At 39.0% G+C, this 22671-nt stretch overlaps 1 protein-coding gene across 2 annotated transcripts in view; it reads right to left on the reverse strand.

Moving 5' to 3' along the window:
* SNX6 (sorting nexin 6) overlaps nucleotides 1–22671 on the reverse strand; it is a 58984-nt gene that overhangs the window by 11219 nt on the left and 25094 nt on the right. For both annotated transcript variants that reach the window (XM_077909006.1, XM_077909005.1), the window contains exons 7-10: nucleotides 20313–20408; nucleotides 18231–18336; nucleotides 6582–6657; nucleotides 4967–5006 (exon numbers count right to left, since the gene is read on the reverse strand). In XM_077909006.1, coding sequence (XP_077765132.1) covers nucleotides 4967–5006; nucleotides 6582–6657; nucleotides 18231–18336; nucleotides 20313–20408 — 318 coding nt within the window. The remainder of the gene's footprint in view (nucleotides 1–4966; nucleotides 5007–6581; nucleotides 6658–18230; nucleotides 18337–20312; nucleotides 20409–22671) is intronic.

A 22671-nucleotide genomic window follows, 5' to 3' on the forward strand; every position in this document is an offset into this window, starting at 1 on the left:
AAAAAGTACTGTGTCAATCAAATACAATATAGGGACCTTGTTTGAATCCTAACTCAAACGAATTCCACTGTAAAAAGCCATCCTAGGCAACTGGGATCGTCTACATACTGAATATTTGATGATATTAAAGGGAATCATAGATAATCGCATTGAGTATATTAAAATTAATTCTTTTCTTTTTAAAAATTCTTATATTTTTAAAAAGGAGATATGCACAAAGGGCAGAAGAAATGAATATGGGCCTTTTGGGGAAAAGTACTTTTTAAAAGAGATATTTTATTTACTTATTTTAGAGAGAGAGAGCTTGAGCAGGGGGAGAGGCAGAGAGAGAGAAAATCTTAGGCAGACTCCATATTGAGTGCGGCCCCAGACTCGGGCTCCATCTCAGGACCCTGAGATCATGCCCTGAGCTGAAATCGGGAATCAGATGTTAAATGGCTGAGCTACCCAGTTGCCCCTTTGGGAAAAAGGACTTTAAGCAATGTAGAAAATGTTAACATTCAGGAAATCTGGGTGACACAAATACAGGAATTCTTTGTAATTTTTTATTTTAAAGATTTTATTCATTTGTGTGTGTGTGAGAGAGAGAGAGCACGCAAATACAGGCAGAGGGGAGAAGCAGATTCCCCATGCAGCAGGGAGCCTGACATGGGGCTTGATTCCAGGACCCTGAGATATAATAGGAGCTGAAGGCAGATGCTTTACCACCTGAGCCACCCAGGCTCCCGTCTTTGTACTATTCTTGCAACTTTTCTGTAAGTCTGAAATTACTGTTGCAATAAAGTTATAATTTAAAAACCCTACGCATCCTGCAGAATAACTAAAACAAAAAAGATAGTGCAGCCCAGGTGGCGCAGCGGTTTAGCGCTGCCTGCAGCCCAGGGCGTGATCCTGGAGACCCTGGATCGAGTCCCATGTCAGGCTCTCTGTATGATGCCTGCTTCTCCCACTGCCTGTGTCTCTGCCTCTCTGTCTCTATGAATAAATAAAATCTTAAAAAAACACTTAAAAAAAAAAAAACAAAAAAGATAACAAATATTACAAGCCTGTTCAACAACCCAATGCTCACATTTCTTCTGGTGGGAATGTAAATTAGTAGAATCACTTTGGGAAACAGGGAAACGGTTTGGCACTATCTATGAAGGCTTTTCACATAGAGACTCTATGGCTCCTAGTTCTCCTCCTGATTATACACACCCAACAGAAATACATATTTATTTTCAGCTGAAGATATGCAAGAACGGTCTTAGAGGTACTATTTTTTTAAAAAGATTTATTTAGGGATCCCTGGGTGGTGCAGCGGTTTAGCGCCTGCCTTTGGCCCAGGGCGTGATCCTGGAGACCCGGGATTGAATCCCACATCAGGCTCCCAGTGCATGGAGCCTGCTTCTCCCTCTGCCTGTGTCTCTGCCTCTCTCTCTCTGTGTGACTATCATAAATAAATAAAAATTAAAAAAAAAAAAAAGATTTATTTATTTTTCATGAGACACACATACACACACACACACACACACACAGAGGCAGAGACACAGGGAGAGGGAGAAGCAGGCTCCCCACGTGGAGCCCGATTGGGAACTTGATCCTAGATCCCAGGGATCACGCCCTGAGCCAAAGGCAGAGGCTCAACTGCTGAGCCACCCAGGCGTCCCAGAAGTACTATTTGTAAACAGCCACAAACTAGAAACTATCCAAAATGCCTACCAACAGTAAAACAGAAGAATAAATTTACATATCTTTTTGCAAAGGAAAGCTACATAGGAAGAATGAAGGAACTATATACACATGCAACAACATTGACGAATCTTATATAGGTAATGCTGAGTAAATGAAACCAGACATAAAAGAATGTATACCAGATAAAATACTTATATAAGATAGTGGTTACCCTTGCAGGAGGTGCTGACTCAGAAAGCAGCTCAAGAGGGGCAAGGCATCTGAGTTGCTGGTAAATATTCTATTTTTTCATCTGAGTATTCATGATATGGGTGTGCTGAATTTGTAAAATTTCACTGAGTTGTGTACTAGTACTACTTTTTTTTTTTTTTTAAGATTTTATTTTTCATGAGAAACACACAGAGAGAGGCAGAGACATAGACAGAGGGAGAAGCAGGCTCCTCACAGGGAGCCCGATGCGGTACTCAATCCCCAAACCTAGGATCACGCCCTGAACCCAAGGCAGATCTCAACTGCTGAGCCACTGAGGCGTCCCGAGTTGTATACTTCTGATGTGTATAACATACTTCAATAAAAAGAAAAAACCTTGAAGCTTAAGTTTAAATTCCTTTATTTTTATTTTTTATGAAACATTCCTTTATAATAGAGAAATAAACTTATTAAACTTCTTAATCTAACAGATAAATGCACAGACACAAAGTATATTCAAAACTGACTTAGGGGATCCCTGGGTGGCGCAGCGGTTTAGTGCCTGCCTTTGGCCCAGGGCGCGATCCTGGAGACCCAGGATCGAATCCCACGTCGGGCTTCCGGTGCATGGAGCCTGCTTCTCCCTCTGCCTATGTCTCTGCCTCTCTCTCTCTCTCTCTGTGACTATCATAAATAAAGAAATAAATAAATAAAAATTAAAAAAAAAAACTGACTTAGATAAATCTAGGTAACATGTTAGATGGATGTTGTGTGCTTTAAATATGGTTCCTCTCCTTCCATTAAGATATGGGGTATATCTCCCTGAATCTGGGCCCTAAGATTGACCAATAAAGAAGTGATGCTGTCCCAGTTTCTAGGCCTTAATGAAACTAGCAATTTCTGCTTCCCATCTTTTGGGATGCTTGCTTTTGGAACCTACCCACCATATCGTGGGGAAACCTAAGCAGCAGTGTGGAAAGGCAACATGCAAATGTTATAGCTAAGAGCCCTGGCTGAAGTCTCAGCTGATGGCCAGTATCACCTTCAACATCGGAGTAAAAGAGTCTTCAGAGGATCCCAGGCCCTGGCCTTCATATGTTCCCTGTTGAGGCCCCAAATATCATGCAGCAGAGGCAAGCCATCTTTGTTCTGTCTTTTCTGAATTCTTGACCCAAAGAACTCATTAGCATAATAAAATGTTTTAAGCTACTGATTTTAGGATGGTTTGTTACACAGCAAATAAGACCACCACAAAAACACTAAAAAAGAAATGAAGATTGTGGTGGGTATGGCAATGTGCCACCTAGATATCCTTCAAGAGAAACTGCTTGCTGCAAGGAGCATAGATGGTTCAGAGTCCCAACCGCAATCTCTCTAGATTCAGAACAATATTCATTCCAAGGTTATGATGCATCCTCCCCTACCCACCTCAGCTGCAACCATGACAGAGCACAGGGGCAGTAATGCCAGCCCATTCTTGACTGATGCAGTACTCCTTGTAATGATCAACTCTGGCTGACTTGGACAAAACTTTCTTGGGACTACGCTACAGTTTGAAACTCTTCCTACCCAGTCCCCTCTTCCTCTGCTCTTTCCTTTCACAATATAGACCTGCACTATGGTCTGAAGGCTCTTCCTATCTATCCTGCTCCTTCCTCTTTGTTATTCTCAAGAAGTCTCTTGCACATCTAATTCCATTTGGTATCTGCTTGCACATCTACTGACACACAAAGCTATTTTGTGATAAATCCCTGTTCTTTTGATGTAAACGCATAGAAAAACAACTATATCTTCCCAGAAAATGCTCACTGGTACAAATACCAAAAGCAGAATAATGGACCCCAGTATAACAACATTTATGTATTTAACGACTCTTTCCTTTGTGAGAAAAGATCTTTCCTTTCCTTGTCTTCACCACACATTACTCAACTGACAAAGTCATGCTGAAATCTGATTTATACAATGGACTGGCCACCTCCACCTTAGTTTAGTATGCTTAAACATTTTCATTATTCCATCAACTTTATCAAAAGTGTTTAAATATTACTGTGTCTAAGACTGATCCCTGAAAAAATATGTCAACATTAAATTATTATTACTATGAATTAAACTTTTCTGCAGTTGTGTATTTGTCTTGTATTGGTACAACTCATTCTTATTTCTTAAAAGATTTTATTTAGGGCAGCCCGGGTGGCTCAGTGGTTTAGCGCCACCTTCAGCCCAGGGCGTGATCCTGGAGATCTGGGATCGAGTCCCACGTCAGGCTCCCTGCATGGAGCCTGTTTCTCCCTCTGCCTGTGTCTCTGCCTCCCTCTCTCTCTGTCATGAATAAATAAAATCTTAAAAAAAAAAAAAGATTTTATTTATTTGAGAGAGAGAGCGAGAGCATGAGAGGCAGAAGAGGAAGCAGGCTTCCTGCTGAGTCCAAAGCTACAAGGAGCTGGATCCTGAGACTCTAGGATTGTGACCTGAGTTGAAGGCAGATGCTTAACTGACTGAGCCACCCAGGTGCCCCAATACAACTCAATTTTCAAAAAAGATTTATTTATTTATTTATGAGAGAGAGAGAGAGAGAGAGAGAGAGAGAACGAGTGGGGTGAGGGGCAGAGGAAGAAGTAGACTCCCACCGAGTAGGGAGCCTGATGCAGAACTTGATACTGGAACTCTGGGATCATGACCTAAGCTGAAGGCAGACACTCAACCGACTGAGCCATCCAGGCATCCAATACAACTCATTTTTAAACCAGTGTCATGGGGAATCAAAAGCAGTATCATCTGGGTAAAATTAAAATGAATCTAAGACTTTCTTCTAGCTTACAAAGCCCCAGGAAAAGATCATTCTTCTTAAAACTAAACACAGTTATAAAATGAACATGTTCTCTGATCCAGGATATGAATTTTTATACAAATACCAAAGGCCATAACAAAAAAAGAAATTTCCTGAAAAAAAAAAAAGTCAAATTTTCAAATCTAAATCTGTCTCTTCATCCTTCTGAGGTATATCGCTCATCTTTCTCAATAAAGTTAAACGCAACCACAACAGGTTACACACATGACTGTATGCAAAGATTTAGACTCTCAAAGGTTAACTGATAGTACTTACTCTTGTTTTATCAAACAGTTCTGAAACTTTGAGAAAAAACCTGGAAGGGAAAAATATTTCATCAGAAGTCACCTTTGAAATGATTTTTCATTTCAAATGTTCAGAGCAATATGCCTCTAAAACCGTATTAATAATGAACTTTCTTATTTCATTATAGTATTATTTGATGATCTTGTTTACTGCAGACTTCATTTTAGTTCACCATCTCTGTACTTCCACCTATGGGAAAATCTTCTCATTTCAGGCAACAGTCTAAACCATTTATTTATTTATTTAATATACATTTTTAAAGTAATCTCTACACCCAGCATGGGGCTCAAACTCACAACCTCGAGATCAAGAGTCACAGGATCCCCGGACTGAGCCAGCCAGGTACCCCTAAGCCATGCATTAAAATTTTTAAAAATGTTTCTTATATTCTTCAGAAGTATGCCACATAATACTAAAGCCTGTATCTTCAAAATTACTACAGAAGTAGAGAACAATCAGATCCAAAGAGGCTGATGTTCACTTTTAACTAAATAGCCTATCTCTCAAAGGCTGACACCAACTAAAAAATGTCCCAATGTAGAACTATTAAGAGGGTATTCTGTAAATTAATACATAATTTACTGGTGACTGGATTAGGGCAAGTACTACTGAAAGTTAAAATACTATTTTATTAACTTTGTTTTACTAAAAAGAACTTGCTCTGACAGGTTTATGTCCAATAACTCATGGCAAGGTTAACTTTTTCCTCTTATCAAAGACTTAAGAACTAACTCTTTGGGAAGGTAGCATGTTAATCAATGTAAGCTACATATAGAATCTTGTTTTGCTGAAAAACTTGGATCTTACATATCTGCTAAGACAGGATATACCAGAAAAAAGTTCAAGGATGTGGTTTAGAAAAAGGCATAAACTATGAGAATAGTTTTGCTACTTAAAATTGAAAAAAAAAAAACGGTTTGGATTATTTTTCAGTGAAGAGTTGGGTTTAAACAATATTATAGGAACTAAAATTAACTGGTTAGATTAATGTGAAAAACTAGTATAAAATAAATAAAGGACAGCTGTGTAAGCAAATATCCAAAGAGTGTTTCTATACTAACATGTGTAATACCTTCCCATCAGGTTACTCTAGGACTGCCCTAAGATTCATTAAACTTATTTATTTATTTTTTCATTAAACTTATAAACTAGAATAACCAGCCTCTTTAAAAAGTATAAACTGACAGCATATTTTACTTTAAAAGTCAATTTGGCCTCCAAAAAAATACATACATATATATCCTGTATATTCCAATTCTAAAACATTTATTTATAATAAACTTCAAAACCTAAGAACATTTTGATATGAATTCTCTTCCTATTCCTTATACACATGTATCAGCAAATTTTCATCAAATAAAACTTTGTAAATGTTAAAATTACATATATTACAGTCAATTTTTACTTTTCAGATTTAAAATAAAAGAAATGGTAGAGAAAAAAAATGACACTGATCCAAGTTTATAAGAAGCTCCTTATTACTGATGTATTTTGAAGAAGATATTCTAAATGCCTCTTGGGTCAAATGTTGTGTGCCCAGGCTGCCAACAAAATTTTTACTTAATTTTTAAATCAAAATCCTTACTTGCATATATCTGTAGAATCCTGAGTTCCTAAAGCATATAATGAAGAACCAATTCTATTGTAATCATCTGCAGCACCTATGGAAAAAAATTTTTAGACTGATTTATTCGATGATTCAAAAATACTTACTGAGCACCTACCTGCCAAAAAATGTGTATGTAGTATGAGATACCTCAAGTCTGGTGAAGGAAATGACAATAGCTATAATAAAATTTGATGAGATTTATTTATTTATTTATTTATTTATTTATTTATTTATGAATGATAGTCACAGAGAGAGAGAGAGAGAGAGAGAGAGAGAGAGAGAGGCAGAGACACAGGCAGAGGGAGAAGCAGGCTCCATGCACCAGGAGCCCGATGTGGGACTCGATCCCGGGTCTCCAGGATCGCGCCCTGGGCCAAAGGCAGGCACCAAACCGCTGCGCCACCCAGGGATCCCGAGTATTATTTATTTTTATTAAAGATTTTTATTTATTCATTTGACAGAGAGAGTGAGTACAAGCAAGGGGAGAAGGAGGTAGAGGGAGAGGGAGAAGCAGGTTCCTTACTGAGCAGGGAGCCCGATGTGGTGCTTGATTCCAGGACCCTGGGATCATGACCTGAGCTGAAGGCAGACTAAGCCACCCAGGTGCCCCAGATGAATATTATATTGGAAGTAGGAACAAACTACTTTGGGAGCAGGGGAAACAGATTCCACCTGAGTAAGTTAGGGAAAGATTTATAGACATAATTGAGTGAGTCAGAACTTATAGGAGAAGCAAATCTTTGCAGGCAAAAGGGAGGGGGAGAGCATGGACAAAGGCCAATGAGATATAAAAGAGCACAGTATATTTAGACAGCCTTCTAAGAAGAAGGCACTAGAGGGTACAAAGGGGAAAGGATAGAGTTGAAGATGGAAAAATAGGGATGCCTGGGTGGCTCGGCGGTTGAGCGTCTGCCTTTGGCTCAGGGCATGTTTCTGGGGTCCTGGTATCAAGTCCCACGTCGGGCTCCCTGCATGGAGCCTGCTTCTCCCTGTGCCTGTATCTCTGCCTCTCATGAATGAATAAATAAAATCTTAAAAAAAAAATAAAGAAGATGGAAAAATAAACGAATGGTCTTAGGGGGAGGAAAACGGGTTTTTGTAAGACATGATAAAGTTTGGATTTGATCTTATAGGAATGGGTGTCATTAAACATTTAAAAACGGTAGTGGTAAAATCAACTTGTTAAGGATTTTAGATAAAAAATTCTGCCGTCTGGAATAAAGTCTAGAAATGGAGGGACACAGAAGGCAACTGGGAATGTGTTGTGTCAGACACTGATGGTCAGGATCAAGATAGCAAAAACAGTGACAGCAGAGAGACACAACAAATATAATAGGTAGGATTTACAAACAGGAAACCTGAGGTAGGAAGGAAAATTATGGAGCTTGAAAAGCTAGATGAATGGTGGCAGCACCATTATCCTTGGGTACTAGGAAACAAAGTATTCAACTTCAGCACAATACTTTTCCTAGAGCTCACCCCAGAGGACAACTTGTTGAGAAAACAGCACTCTTTTCAGAAAAAGGATAGGATAGTTCAATGGTTAAGAGCATGGACCTGGAACAAAACTGTTTAGGGTTCAATTCCAATTTACCGCAGTTCAATCCCAATCTACGCAACCTTGAGCTTTTCACTTAACCTGCATATGCCTCACTTTCCTCATCTGGAAATGGGGATAATGGTACCAGGTCCATGTAATTACTTGGACTAAATGAGTTAATAAATGTTACTATATACCTGGCACATAGCAAGTATAGTGTTATACAAATGTTTGCTTTTTTTTTTTTTTTAAGATTTTATTCATTTATTTATTCATGAGAGACAGAGAGAGAAAGAGAGGTAGACATAGGCAGAGGAAGAAGCAGGCTCCATGCAGGAAGCCCAATGTGGGACTCGATCCCGGGACTCTGGGATCACGCCCTGATCCAAAGGCAGAAGCTCAACTGCTGAGCCACCCAGGCGTCCCAATGTTTGCTATTATTAATGAAATCTGAGACATGCCTACTTTGTATGGAAATTTCCATTTATGCCAGTAGTATCTATACAGGATTTTAATGTGTTTATTCTCTAACAAAACAGTAATCTTATGCTATACAAAGTTATATTCAACAAATAAAGCTGAAATTTGGTGACTCTATTTACTTTTTTTAATTATTCAAAAACAGATCTATCTTGATATTTTTCAAAGAAAAAAAAATTTAAAGTAGGCGCCATACCCAAAACAGGGCTCAAACTCACAACCCTGAGATCAAGAGTTTCATGCTCTACCCAAGTAAGCCAGCCAGTGCCCCAATAAAGAAACTGAATACAAACTTCAGATCTGATTGGTAAACTGTATATGCAAGACTGTCACTATAATCCTAAAAGTTTAAGTTAAAAAAAAAAACAATACTTAAAAATCTCACAAAGGGTGAAAATTAATAAGACAGTAAACAACAAATGTTGGAGAGGATGTGGAGAAAGGGGAATCTTCTTGCACTGTTGGTGGGAATGTGAACTGGTACAGCCACCCTGGAAAACTGTGTGGAGGTTCCTCAAAGAGTTAAAAATAGAACTGACCTACAACCAGCAATTGCACTGCTGGGGATTTATCCCAAAGATACAGAGGCAGTGAAAGGGCAGGACATCTGCACCCCAATGTTTACAGCAGCAATGTCTACAATAGCCATACTATGGAAGGAGCCTCAGTGTCCATTGAAAGATGAATGGATAAAGAAGATGTGGTGTACGTATACAATGGAATATTACTCAGCCATTAGAAACGACAAATACCCACCATTTGCTTCAATGTGGATGCAACTGGAGGGTATTATGCTGAGTGAAGTAAGTCAATCGGAGGAAGACAAACATTATATGGTCTCATTCATTTGGGGAATATAAAAAATAGTGAAAGGGAATAAAGGGGAAACGAGAGAAAATGAGTGGGAAATATCAGTGAGGGTGAAAGAACATGAGAGACTCCTAACTCTGGGAAAGGAACAAGGGGTGGTGGAAAGGGAGGTGGGCAGAGGGTTGGGTTGACTGGGTGACGGGCACAGGGGGGCACTTGATGGGATGAGCACTGGGTGTTATGCTATATGTTGGCAAATTGAACTCCAATAAAAATTATACAAAAAAAGTATGCTAATAACCAGACTACCTAATAAATAGCCTAACAATATTTGCTAAAAAAAAAAAAAAAAAATCTCACAAAGGTTGGTTGAGGCAGCAATCAAAAATGATTTGTGTTTCACATCAAATACATTCATATTTTATACTTAAACTGACCCTGAAATTATTTTTTAAAGCAAGAAATTAAAAAAAAATAATAAAGCAAGAAATTCCTGGATCCTAATGCTATCTGGCTCTGGCCCTAGTACTATATACCCTCTTTAGCTGTTACAGCACGTGATTACAGAAAATAAGCAAACTGCCCTGATTTTATACATCACAGTGATGCTGAAGGCTTAATTTTTCATAGTTCAGATAGCAAGTTCATGCATCATAAAGAAATAAATTACTTTATAACTTTGTAAAATTGTGTGTAATGTACTTGTATGTAGTAATTATAATTTTCTAAATAGGTTCATAATAGTCTTTCTTAAAAGCATTGTTCCATTTGGCCAAATAAATAAAGAAGAATTACTAATATTTTCTTCAGTTTCTTAACAGATGATTCTCCACCTTTACAGTTCTCTATGTTTCCATGACATGAATACACACCTCTATTACAGGACTGATTACTATATACTGTAGTTTTTTGCTTATCATGTTTATTTCACCTGCAAAACTGGTGAGCAGTTAAAAAACTGGTTATTTTTAAGATTTTATTTATTTGAGCGAAAGAGAATGAGCAGGGGAAGGTGCAGAGGGAGCAGACTCTTCACCAAGCAGGGAGCCTGACACAAGGCTTGATCCCAGGATCCCGGGATTATGACCTGAGCTGAAAGCAGATGCTTAACTGACTGAGCTACCCAGGTGCCCCTTTCACCTGCAAAATTATTATTTAATTCAAATTCAATTACTTAACAAATAGTATATTATTAGTTTCAGAGTAGAGTTCAGTGCTTCATCAGTTTTATTTAATAGCCAGTGCTCATTACATTATATGCCCTCCTTAATGTCCATCACACAATTAACCCCATCCTCCACCCCTCTCCCCTCTAGCAACCCTCAGCTTGTTTCCTATGATTGAAGAGTCTCTTATGGTTTGTCTCCCTCTCTGATTTAGTCTTACTTTTCCCCTTCTCCCCATGATCCTGTTTTCTTTTATTTTTTTTTGTTTTCTTAAATTCCACACGTGAGATCATATAATTGCCTTTCTCTGACTGACTTATTTTGCTTAGAATACGCTCTAGTTATATCCACATCATTGCAAATGGCAAGATTTCATTTTTTGAAGGCTCAGTTCCATTGTATATGTTACCACACTTTTTTTTTTCTTTTTTTAAGATCTTATTTATTCAGAGACACAGAGAGAGAGGCAGAGACACAGGCAGAGGGAGAAGCAGGCTCCCCATGGGGAGCCCGATGTGGGACTCAATCCAGAAACTCCAGGATTACAACCTGAGCTGAAGGCAGAAGCTCAACCGCTGAGCCACCTAGGCACCCAATTACCACACCTTCTTAATCCATTTATCTGTCAATGGACATCTGGGCTCATTCCATAGTTTGGCTATTGTGGGCACTGCTGCTATAAACATTGGGGTGCATGTGCCCCTCCGGATCACTACATTTGTATTCTTTGGGTAAATACTTAGTAGCGCAACTGCTGGGTCATTTGGTACCTCTATTTTCAATTTTTTGAGGACCCTCCACATAGTGTGTTACTGACTGCACCAGTTAGCATTCCCACCAACAGTGTAAGACGGTTCCCCTTTCTCAGCATCCTCACCAACATCTGTTGTTTCCTGTCTTGTTAATTTTAGCCATTCTGACCTCAATGCAAAATTATTAACTCCTTAAGGGCAAAGACTGTATTTTCTTCATCTTGAAATTTGAGATATGCCAAAGTTTATGAGCTAAATAACTTTAAAGAAATTTTAAATAATCAAATCTAAACTTGAGAATATTCCTAATTATTACAACTTACATTGTATATACCATTTCATATTTAGAAAGTTTTTCTTTCTTGAGAGGGTACAGAGGAGGCCTGTGGGCTTGGGCCTGGTCCAGCTGCTACAGTGTGGAGTTCTCCAGGAAGGTAAAGAGGATACAGCTGGAACCCTGCAGGGTACTCAGTGTGACTGGGTGTGTAGGGGAGAAAGTGCAGGTCTTGATGGAGGGACATGGAGATGATGGGCTGGGACAAAGTAGCTCTTAAGAGAGGAGTAAAAGTATGAGATATTTTATCCTTAATGTCATTTTATTTTTTTTATTATTATTTAAATTATTTATTTATTTATTTATTTGAGAAAGAGAGAGAGAGAGAGCGAGAGAGCATGAGTGGGAGGTGGGGTAGAGGGGGAGAGAGAGATGCAGACTCCCCACTGAACAGGGAGTCTGCTATAGGGCTTGATCCCAGGACCCTGGGATCATGACCTGAGCTGAAGGTTTAATGCAGTGAGCCACCCAGGCGCTCCCCCTTAAACAAGGAAACCAACATAAGACCAATTATATGACTTGTCCAAGGCTCTAAGAGCAAATCAGTAATGAATCTAGGAAGGAATTCAAGCTTCCCACACCTTTATAGTTCTTGATAACTGAACATGCAAGTATACATAACTAATTTATTAAAAGAAATCTGCAAAGTGCAAAGATATAAAAAAAACTCTGGGTGGCTCAATTGGTTAAGTGTCTGACTCTTGATTTTGGCTTGCGTCTTGATCCCGGGTTGTGAGATCAAGCCCTGTGACTGGCTCTGCACTGGGCAAGGAACTTGCTTAAGATTCTCTCTTTCCTAGAGATGCCTGGGTGGCTCAGCGGTTGAGCATCTGTCTTTGGCTAGGGGCATGATCTCTGGGTCCCGGGATCAAGTTCCACAATGGGCTCCCAGCATGGAGCCTGCTTCTCCCTGTCTGTGTCTCTGCCTCTCTCTCTGTGTCTTTCACGAATAAATAAATAAAATCCCTAAAAAAAAAAAAAAAAAAAAAAAAAAAAAAAAAAAAAAAAAAGGACTATCTTTTTCCCTTCCCCTTGCCCCTCCCCTTCTAAGATAGATAAATCTTTAAAATACTAATAAATCTTAATCCTCCCAAAAAATGACACAAGAACAAAAGTTACCAAGCCAGAGGCTTTATTTCCTCTTTTCTGTGATAGCATGTAACAATACTCCAAAATGGAGGTTCTTACTTCTAGGTACCAACTGAATTGTCTCTGCATCAGAGGTTCTGAAACTTATATAGGGACGCCTGGGTGGCTCAGCAGTTGAGCGTCTATCTTCGGCTCAGCGTGTGATCCCGGGATCCAAGATCGAGTCCCACATCGGGCTCCTTGAAGGGAGCCTGCTTCTTCCTCTGCCTATGTTTTTGCCTCTCTCTCTCTCTGTGTCTCTCATGAATAAATAAATAAAATCTCTTAGGGAGAGGGAGAAGCAGGCTCCATGCAAGGGGCCCAATGTGGGACTTGATCCTCAGACTGGGATCATGCCCTGAGCTGAAGGCAGACACTCAACCGCTGAGCCACCCAGGTGTCCCTACGAGTAATAGTTTAATAGTTGCATTGGGTAATCTAAAACCATTATCAATGAACTTTTGAACTCTATTACATTTATTATTTTTATTTATTTTTAATTTTTATTTTTTAAAAGTTTTATTTATTGGAGAAAGTGTGAGAGAGTGCACAAGCAGGGGGAAGGGGCAGGAGAGGGAGAAGCAGGTTCCCTGCTGAGCAGGGAGATTGATGCAGGGCTCTATCCCAGGACACTGGGATCATGACCAGAGCTGATGGCAGATGCTTAAATGACTGAGCCACCCAGGGGTATGTATGTATGTATGTATGTATCTATTTAAAAGATTTTATTCATTTATTCATGAGACACACACATAGAGAGAGAGAGAGACACACACACACAGGGACACAGGCAGAGGGAGAAGCAGGCTCCATGCAAGGAGCCTGATGTGGAACTGGATCCCCGGACTCCAGGATCACGCCCTGGGCCAAAGGTAGGCGCCAAACCGCTGAGCCACCCAGGTATCCCCTATCCCTATTTATTTTTTAAAAGATTTCATTTATTTATCTGACAGAGGACATGGCGGGGGGGGGGGGGGTGAGGGCGGAGAGGAGGTCAGAGGGAGAGCCCAATAAGGCTCCATCCCAGGACCCTGAGATTATGACCTGAGCTGAAATCAAGAGTTGGCCACTTAAGCCACCCAGGTGCCCCTGAACTTTACTACATTTAAACTCCTTTGGTATAAGTAATATTTATCCTAAGAACATAAGGTTGGTTTAACATTTGAAAATCAATCAATACAATTAACCATACTGGGGATCCCTGGGTGGCGCAGCGGTTTGGCGCCTGCCTTTGGCCCAGGGAGCGATCCTGGAGACCCGGGATCGAATCCCATATCAGGCTCCCAGTGCATGGAGCCTGCTTCTCCCTCTGCCTGTGTCTCTGCCTCTCTCTCTCTCTCTGTGTGACCATCATAAATAAATAAAAAAATTAAAAAAAAAAAAAAAAAACAATTAACCATACTGTAGACTAAAAAGGAAAAATGGTATGATTATCTCAACACTGTAGTTGCAAAAAGAGCGTATGATAAAAATCCAACATTTATTCCTAACTTAAAACAAAACAAAGCAAAACAAAACAAAAACCCTCTCAGAAAACTAGTAATTTCTGGGATCCCTGGGTGGTGCAGCGGTTTAGAGCCTGCCTTTGGCCCAGGGCGCGATCCTGGAGACCCGGGATCGAATCCCACGTCGGGCTCCCGGTGCATGGAGCCTGCTTCTCTCTCTGCCTATGTCTCCGCCTCTCTCTCTCTCTCTCAATGTGTGACTATCATAAATAAAAAAAAAAAAAAAAAAAAAAAAAACTAGTAATTTCTAAGAGAATTTTCTCAATTTGATAAAAAGCATCCAGGAAAAACCTATACCAAACACTGCAATTAATGGTTTAAGAATGAATACCATCCTTATAAGATAAGAAACAAGGCAAAGATGCTTGCTCTTACCACTTCCGTCCACACTGTACTGGAGCTACAGGTACAGCTTTAGTACAATGGGGCAAAGAAAAGAAATAAGTGGAATTTAAATGGGAAAGAAGTATGATTTTTAAAAAAGATTTTATTTATTTATTCATGAGAGACAGAGAGAGAGAGGCAGAGACACAGGCAGAGGGAGAAGCAGGCTCCATGCAGGAAGCCCGATGTGGGACTCAATCCAAAGACCCCAGGATCACGCCCTGAACCAAAGGCAGGCGCTTAACTGCTGAACCAACCAGGAGTCCCTATAATTGTTTTTATTAGCAGATAATCATCTATGCAGAAAATCCTAAGGAATCTACAAAATAGGAATCTACTGGAACCAATTAGTGAGTTAATTTAGTAAGACTGCAAGATTTAAGATCAATATAGAAAATACATTTCATTTCTACATATTAGAAAAGAACAACTGGAAATCGAAATGTAAAAATTATATCATCTACAACAGCATCAAAAAATAACTAGGGCCCAATCTAACTAAAAGTGTATAAGATCTGTACAATGAAAGCTATAAAACATCGCTGAGAGAATTTAAGGAAGACCTAAGTGGAAAAATAAACTATATTAATGTATCAGAAGACTCAATATTGTTAAGATGTCAATCCTCCCCAAATCGAACTACTGATTCTACACAATCCAGATCAAAATCCCAGACACTGGGCACCTGGGTGGCTCAGTGGTTGAACATCTGCCTTTGGCTCAGGTTGTGATCCCAGGGTCCTGGGATCCAGTCACACATTAGCCTCCCTGCAGGAGCCTGCTTCTCCCTCTGCCTATGTCTCTGCCTCTCTCTGTGTCTCATGAATAAATAAATGACATCTTAAAAAAAAAAAATTCCCAGACATCATTTTTGTAGAAAGTGACACGTTGATTCTAAAATTCACATTTTAATGTAAATGTGAAAATGTAAAGAGCCTAGAGAGGCCAAAACAACTTTGCTAAAGAAGAATAAAGCTAGAGGACTTATATAAGAAAAGATGTTCAACATCGATAGTCACTAGGAAAATGCAAATTAAAACCACAATGATACACCATTACTGACCTAGAATGGCTAAAATGAAAAACAGTGAGTATCCTTCCTGGAAGATGTGGAGCAACTGAAACTCTCATGCATGGCTGGTAGGAATATACAATGGTACAATCATTTCATTCTGGGAAAAAAGTTTGGCAATTTTTTCAAAAGTTAATTATACACTTATCACTTGACCCAGCCACTCTACTTTTAGGTATTACCCAAAGAAATGAAAGCACAAGTCCATACAAAGACTTACATATAAACGGTTCATGTCAGCTTTATTTGTAACAGTCTAAAGCTAACAATGATCCAAATGTCCACCAACAGCTGAATGGATAAACAATGTGGTATATCCATACAATAGAATAATACTCAGCAATAAAAATGAATGACCTTTTGATACACACAACATGAATGAATCTCAAAATAACTTTGTTGAACTTTTTTTTTAAAGATTTTATTTATTTGTTTGACAGAGGGAAAGAGAGTGAACGCGCGAGAGCACAAGCAAGGGGAATGGGAGAGGAAGTAGAGTCCCTACTAAGCAGGGAGCCAGATGTTGGGCTTGATCCTAGGACACTGGGATCATGATCTGAGCTGAAGGCAGACATTTAAACCCATGGAGCCACCTAAGCGCTCTAATTTTGTTGAATTTCAAAGCCAAATAATAAAGAGTACGTATAATATGATTCCATTTTTATAAAATTCTAGAAAATGCAAACTAATCTATAGAAATAGAAAGCCCATCAGTGGTTGCCTGGATACAGGCAAAATGGAGGGAATGCAAAGGGATATATGGAAACTTTTGGTGGTGATGGATATGTTCACTACCTTGATCATAGTGATTTTACACATATGCCAAAACTTATCAAATTGTATACTTTGAACACTGCAGCTTACCAATATCAATTTATACCTCAATAAGGCTGCTAAAAAAAACCATTAGTCTATTTTAAACTTTGAATCAATCTTTTACATACATGATTTTGCAAATCTTCCAAATGTTGACACACTTCATTATACATAAATAATATCAAAATACCACATTCATATATTATCATCAATCTCTTCAGACAAGTCTTTAATTGTTGGGAAGCAAGTTCATGAGGATAGATAAAAGTTTTCCAAAATTCTAATTACTGCTGGAAAGCTGGACTTTTCTCATTGCCAACAAATACTGTCAGCTGTTTTCCTTAAAAACTGACAGGTTCACTTCATTTTTAAAGAAAATGTCTACCAAATAGTCAAATCTGAATCATAGTTTGTCAGTTGTTCTCTCAAGTTCTCTCAAAAAAAAAAAAAAAAGGGCAGCTAATTCAGCTGCACCTTAATCACTAAAATGCTTTTCTAAAGAGAACAATCATACTTTAGTATGCAAAGTGCTTTTTGTATACCTCCTATTTTATCATTCAGTATACAAAAAAGTGAACTCAAGGGAAGTAATTTATTACAATTAATAATTTTTACTGCTTTATCACTGACATTCTTTTTAATTTTTATTTTATTTATTTTTAAAAAAGATTTATTTATTTATTTATTTATTTATTTATTTATTTATGAGAGAGAGAGAGAGAGAGAGAAGCAGAGACACAGGAGGAGGGAGAAGCAGGCTCCATGCTGGAGTCTGACGTGGGACTCGATCCCAGGACTCCAGGATCGTGCCCTCGGCCAAAGGCAGGTAGGTGCTAAACCGCTGAGCCACCCAGGGATCCCCATGACATTCTTTTTTTTTTTTTTAAAGATTTATTTATTTATTTATGAGAGAGAGAGAGAGAGAGAGAGAGAGGCAGAGACACAGGAGGAGGGAGAAGCAGGCTCCATGCCGGGAGCCCAACGCAGGACTCGATCCCAGGACTCTAGGATCGCGCCCCGGGCCAAAGGCAGGCGCTAAACCGCTGAGCCACCCAGGGATCCCCCCCATGACATTCTTTTTTAAAAATATATTTTATTTATTCATTCAGGAGCGACACACAGAGAGAGGCAGAGACACAGGCAGAGGGAGAAGCAGGCTCCATGCAGGGGGCCCAAAGTGGGGCTTGATCCTAGGACTCCGGGATCATGCCCTGAGCCAAAGGCAGATGCTCAACCACTGAGCCACCCAGGCATCCCTATCAATGATACTCTTAATTGAGCAAATTTTTCCTAACTGCAAACACACTGCGGGAAAGAATACAGTGACTATTAACACAATTTGGTGCCACTGCCCTTGATTTTGTGCTAAGGTACCAGTAATTTTATCCACCATGGCTTCTGCATTATCAGTGTAAATCTCAACATGGTGAAAAATACAAAAAGCATCATGGGTTATTATGAAAATAGTTTTGACCTCTCAGAATTGCTAAAAATAAAAAGAACCTGAGGGTCAAGACTTCACAGACCACAGTTTGAAAACCACTGTTCTACATCAAGATTTTTATAAACTATAACATAATAACTTTATAATTATTCCATTAAAAAAATGTAAGCTTTAACCACAAAGAAAAACCTTACTTTTGTGGGATCTTGTCATCCTATCAGATTTAGCAGATGCATCCTTAACTCGGTTATGATATTCTAAAAGGAATGTTCGTTCATGCTCAAAGAAATCATCTACATCCTATAGGATCAAAAGAAAATATAGTTTTTCACTTATTTGCTTTAGTATAATACATAAATCAATTTACCATTATAATAAAAAATAAAAGATCAGTAAAACAGCATAGCTATCCTCTAATAATCAGATGTTCTAATGATTTTACCAACAAGTTCAGACTTTATACAGACATGCATTCTATTTATCCAGGGAAAATCTGCAATGGTTCTGCAGTTGAAAGCTTAGAGCTCCCCATATAGTTTGTGTTCACATGTTGTAGTAGTCTGAAACGTGTTCTATTTGTGCTCTGTGTCTATAGTCCTGCCTCTTCAACAAATACATTACTGTCAGAGGAGTAATTAATCAATTGCTTTTGAGAAGAAAAAAATTCGATAGACAAGTCCAAATCCATTTCTCTTGGTCTACTGGGTATTCTGTGAGCCATTCCTGAAGGTTGCCAGGCCTTTGTCATTACAGCCCTCTCCGACTGCTTTGGGGAAACATGGCAAAACTAGCTTTCTGGGAGCAATTATTATATTAACCACTGTCTTTAACCTTTTTTGAAACAAAGGTATACATTAAAAATAAAAATTATGAAAAATACTTTCCTCCTCTCTAAAAGGGCAATCATTTTTTGAAAAAGCACCAGCTGAAACAATGTAATTCAAGATCCACATCAACAGAACACAAGAAAGAAAAGTCAGTACTGGCAAAATGTCCTTTAAAATCTTTAATTAATGTATACTTATTTTCTTAACTGTTAAAATGGGGACAAAACTCTCCAATTGGTAGAACTGAAGAGTAAATAAAATGTGGATTAACGAACACCACATTGTAAATGTTCAAAAATGTTACTACTTTACCAAAATCATAATCCATACAGTAGTTTACAGTTAATGCTAAGAAAAATGTTCAATATTAATGCATAAGAAGCACCAAAACGGAAGTGGAGTCCTTATTAGAAAGTAGCCATGAAAAAAAAAAAAAAAAAGCAAGTAGCCATGGCACATGCATTGTCAACACACCAACTGACCTGTCTCTGAAAAAACAAAGTATAAATCAAATAAATACTACTTCCCACCTAAGTTTTACTGTTGATGTATCTATAGAAACAGGCAATGATGACAAAACAGCATTATTTATCTCTTTCTTAGTATGTTTGATAATGTAATATAAACATTTTTCTCTTTCAATGTAAGAGTCTTCAGATAAATCAGTTCTTGTACCATTTTTTAGAACATCATTAAGAACAACTTAGGTGTTATTTAATTATTTTTTAATTTTAAATATGCCTTTTTATTTATTTGTAAGGTCTATGTCCAATATGGAGCTTGAATTCATGACACTGATATCAAGTCGCATGTTCTACCAACTGAGCCAGCCAGGTGCCCCACAACAAGACTAAAACCTCAAACTAAACCCTTCTAACTCCAGATCTGAAACTAAGTCTGCACCTAACATTTGTAAGGCCAAGGGCAAGTGTACAACTGGAGATAGCCCCTCTTTGTGCTCTATCCTGCAAGCTCTATAAGGAACCCAGAGAAACCTCATGTGTATGTAAACAGATATTCTATCTTGCACACTGATCTTCTCCCCTTTGCCCTCCCTCTCCTTAGCTATCCATGGTCACCCTGACCACCTATGAGTGCACATACTAGAGGATGAACTCAGGGAACAGACCCACAGAAGAGAAAGACTCAGAAGTAGGCTTCAGATTTGGGCAAGAAAATATGGGGTTCCAGATTCCTAAAGCATGTCTAGTTTGGAGGGAAGGGGTATGTGCTTCAGGTGGGCAAATCCCCTTGGACCTACAGACCTCTCACCTCTGGGAGAAGGAGGTTCTCTAAAGAGTGGAATCCAGGGGAGGGGTCCCAGATTCACAAGCCTAACCATTCTACTGTCCAAACTTCTCTTTTACTCTAATAAAGTCATCTGCACATCTGAAATCTCAATCTATCGATTCTCAAACCAATACCTCTGTTAATCAAATAAAATCTTACCTTTACTCCTGAAACAATTACTCCATCTGCTGATTTAACCATGTTCTTAAAGAAATCTTCAAGTTTCTCTTTCTTATTTTTTCCTCTCACACTCAGCTGAAAGAAAGGTAAACTTAAGTTGGCAATTTTTTAAGATTACAAGTTGGGGATCCCTGGGTGGCGCAGCGGTTTAGCGCCTGCCTTTGGCCCAGGGCGCAATCCTGGAGACCCGGGATCGAATCCCACGTCGGGCTCCCTGCATGGGGCCTGCTTCTCTCTCTGCCTGTGTCTCTGCCCCTCTCTCTCTCTCTGTGTGTGTGTGTGACTATCATAAATAAATAAAATTAAAAAAAAAAAAAAAAGATTACAAGTTGGAAAGTAATGCCTCTTTTATTCTCTGACATCAAAATGGCAACCTCAAAAGGATCCTGGTTTTTAAACTTTAATAAAGTGGCAATTTCATCATGTATATCAGTGACCTTCAAACTTTAGGGCATTAAAGAAGAGGCTGGCTTCACTCTCAAAGATTCAGATTCAGGTGATCTACAATAATGCCTGGATATCTCAAATTTTATATGTGATAATTCCATTGCAAGCAGCCTTCTCATCATATAACTAGTTTTACATAAAGACAATTAAAATTTTATTATTTATTTTTAAAGATTTTATTTATCTATTTATGAGAGACACAGAGGCAGAGACACAGGCAGAGGGAGAAGCAGGCTCCCTGTGAGGAGCCCAATGCGAGACTTGATCCCAGGACCCCAGATCACGACCTGGGACGAAGGCAGATGCTCAACCACTGAGCCACCCAGGTGCCTCCCGCCAGGAGTTCTTTTAAAGATGTAAAATTTACTGGAGTATAATACACCATCATATGATTCTGTAAAAGCTTTGAAAATAAATTCTGCAAGTTCTTCACTCTGAACTCATCCAAATATCGTGTCTTGTCCTGTTTTGGGGATCAGCAACTTATAGTATAAGAGACACAAAAGATGACTCTAAATGGCATGAATAGTTATCTAAGGCAAAAGTGAGAAGCAGCTAACTCTTGACTTTACCACTTGTTGCATCAGGTTGTTCCCATAAAGGAACATCCCATCTAATTTCCAAATCTACTGCCATGGCTTCAATGCTCACCATTAGGTAAGTGATTCACAAATCATGATCACTGCCCCTAAACCCTTTCCTGAGCCTCAGATCCTATTTCCAATTGCCTATATATTATATCCTTTATATGAAGATTCTACTAAACTCACAACAGACTAAGACAGTATTCATTGTAATCTTTTTTTTTTTTTTTAAGATTCTATTTATTTATTCATGAGACAGAGAGAGAGAGAGAGAGAGAGAGAGGCAGAGAGAGAAGCAGGCTCCATGCAGGGAGCCCAATGTGGGACTCGATCCTGGGTCTCCAGGATCACACCCTGGGCTGAAGGCGACGCTAAACCACTGAGCCACCCGGGCTGCACCTATTCATTATTATCTAATCTACAAATGTTTCCTTTTCTTGGTTCCCTATTCATGATCCCTTCATCTAACCAGTCTCTCAGAGTCCCACATATTCCCTAAAACCCCACACCTCTTATTAAAAATATTGAAATAGGGATCCCTGGGTGGCGCAGCAGTTTTAGCGCCTGCCTTTGGCCCAGGGCGTGATCCTGGAGACCCGGGATCGAATCCCACGTCGGGCTCCTGGTGCATGGAGCCTGCTTCTCCCTCTGCCTATGTCTCTGCCTCTCTCTCTGTGTGACTATCATAAATAAATAAAAATTAAAAAAAAATTCAAAAAAAATATTGAAATACGGGAAATCCCTGGGTGGCTCAGCAGTTTAGCGCCTGCCTTTGGCCCAGGTGTGATCCTGGGGTCCCGGGATCGAGTCCCACATCAGGCTCCCTGCATGGAGCCTGCTTCTCCCTCTGCCTGTGTCTCTGCCTCTCTCTCTCCTCTGTCTTTCATGAATAAATAAATAAAATCTAAATAAATAAACAAACAAATAAATAAATAAATTGAAATAACTTGATAGGATGAGCCCTGGGTGTTATATGTTGGCAAACTGAATTTAAATAAAAAAAATTTTTAAAAAGAAAAGTCTTGAAATAATCTACAACTTCTTTTTGTCACAGCTCAAATTCTACCATCCAATGCCTGAAATCTCTTTCTTTCCCACTGTCCTAGTAAAAAATCTCATTATCTTCTGCCTAATTACTACACTGGACTACTAGTTAACATCTCTCATTTCCTCAATCTAAGCCATTTTGTTGATGATTTCCAAAATCAAATTTTGAGCATCTTCTTTATTCAATAACTTTACAGAGTTTCATAACATTCAGAGATTGAAAGCCTTAGCATGATATTCAAGACTTTCAACAATCTGGT

This window comes from Canis aureus, chromosome 9 (assembly GCF_053574225.1).
Source record: "Canis aureus isolate CA01 chromosome 9, VMU_Caureus_v.1.0, whole genome shotgun sequence".
Taxonomy (NCBI): domain Eukaryota; kingdom Metazoa; phylum Chordata; class Mammalia; order Carnivora; family Canidae; genus Canis; species Canis aureus.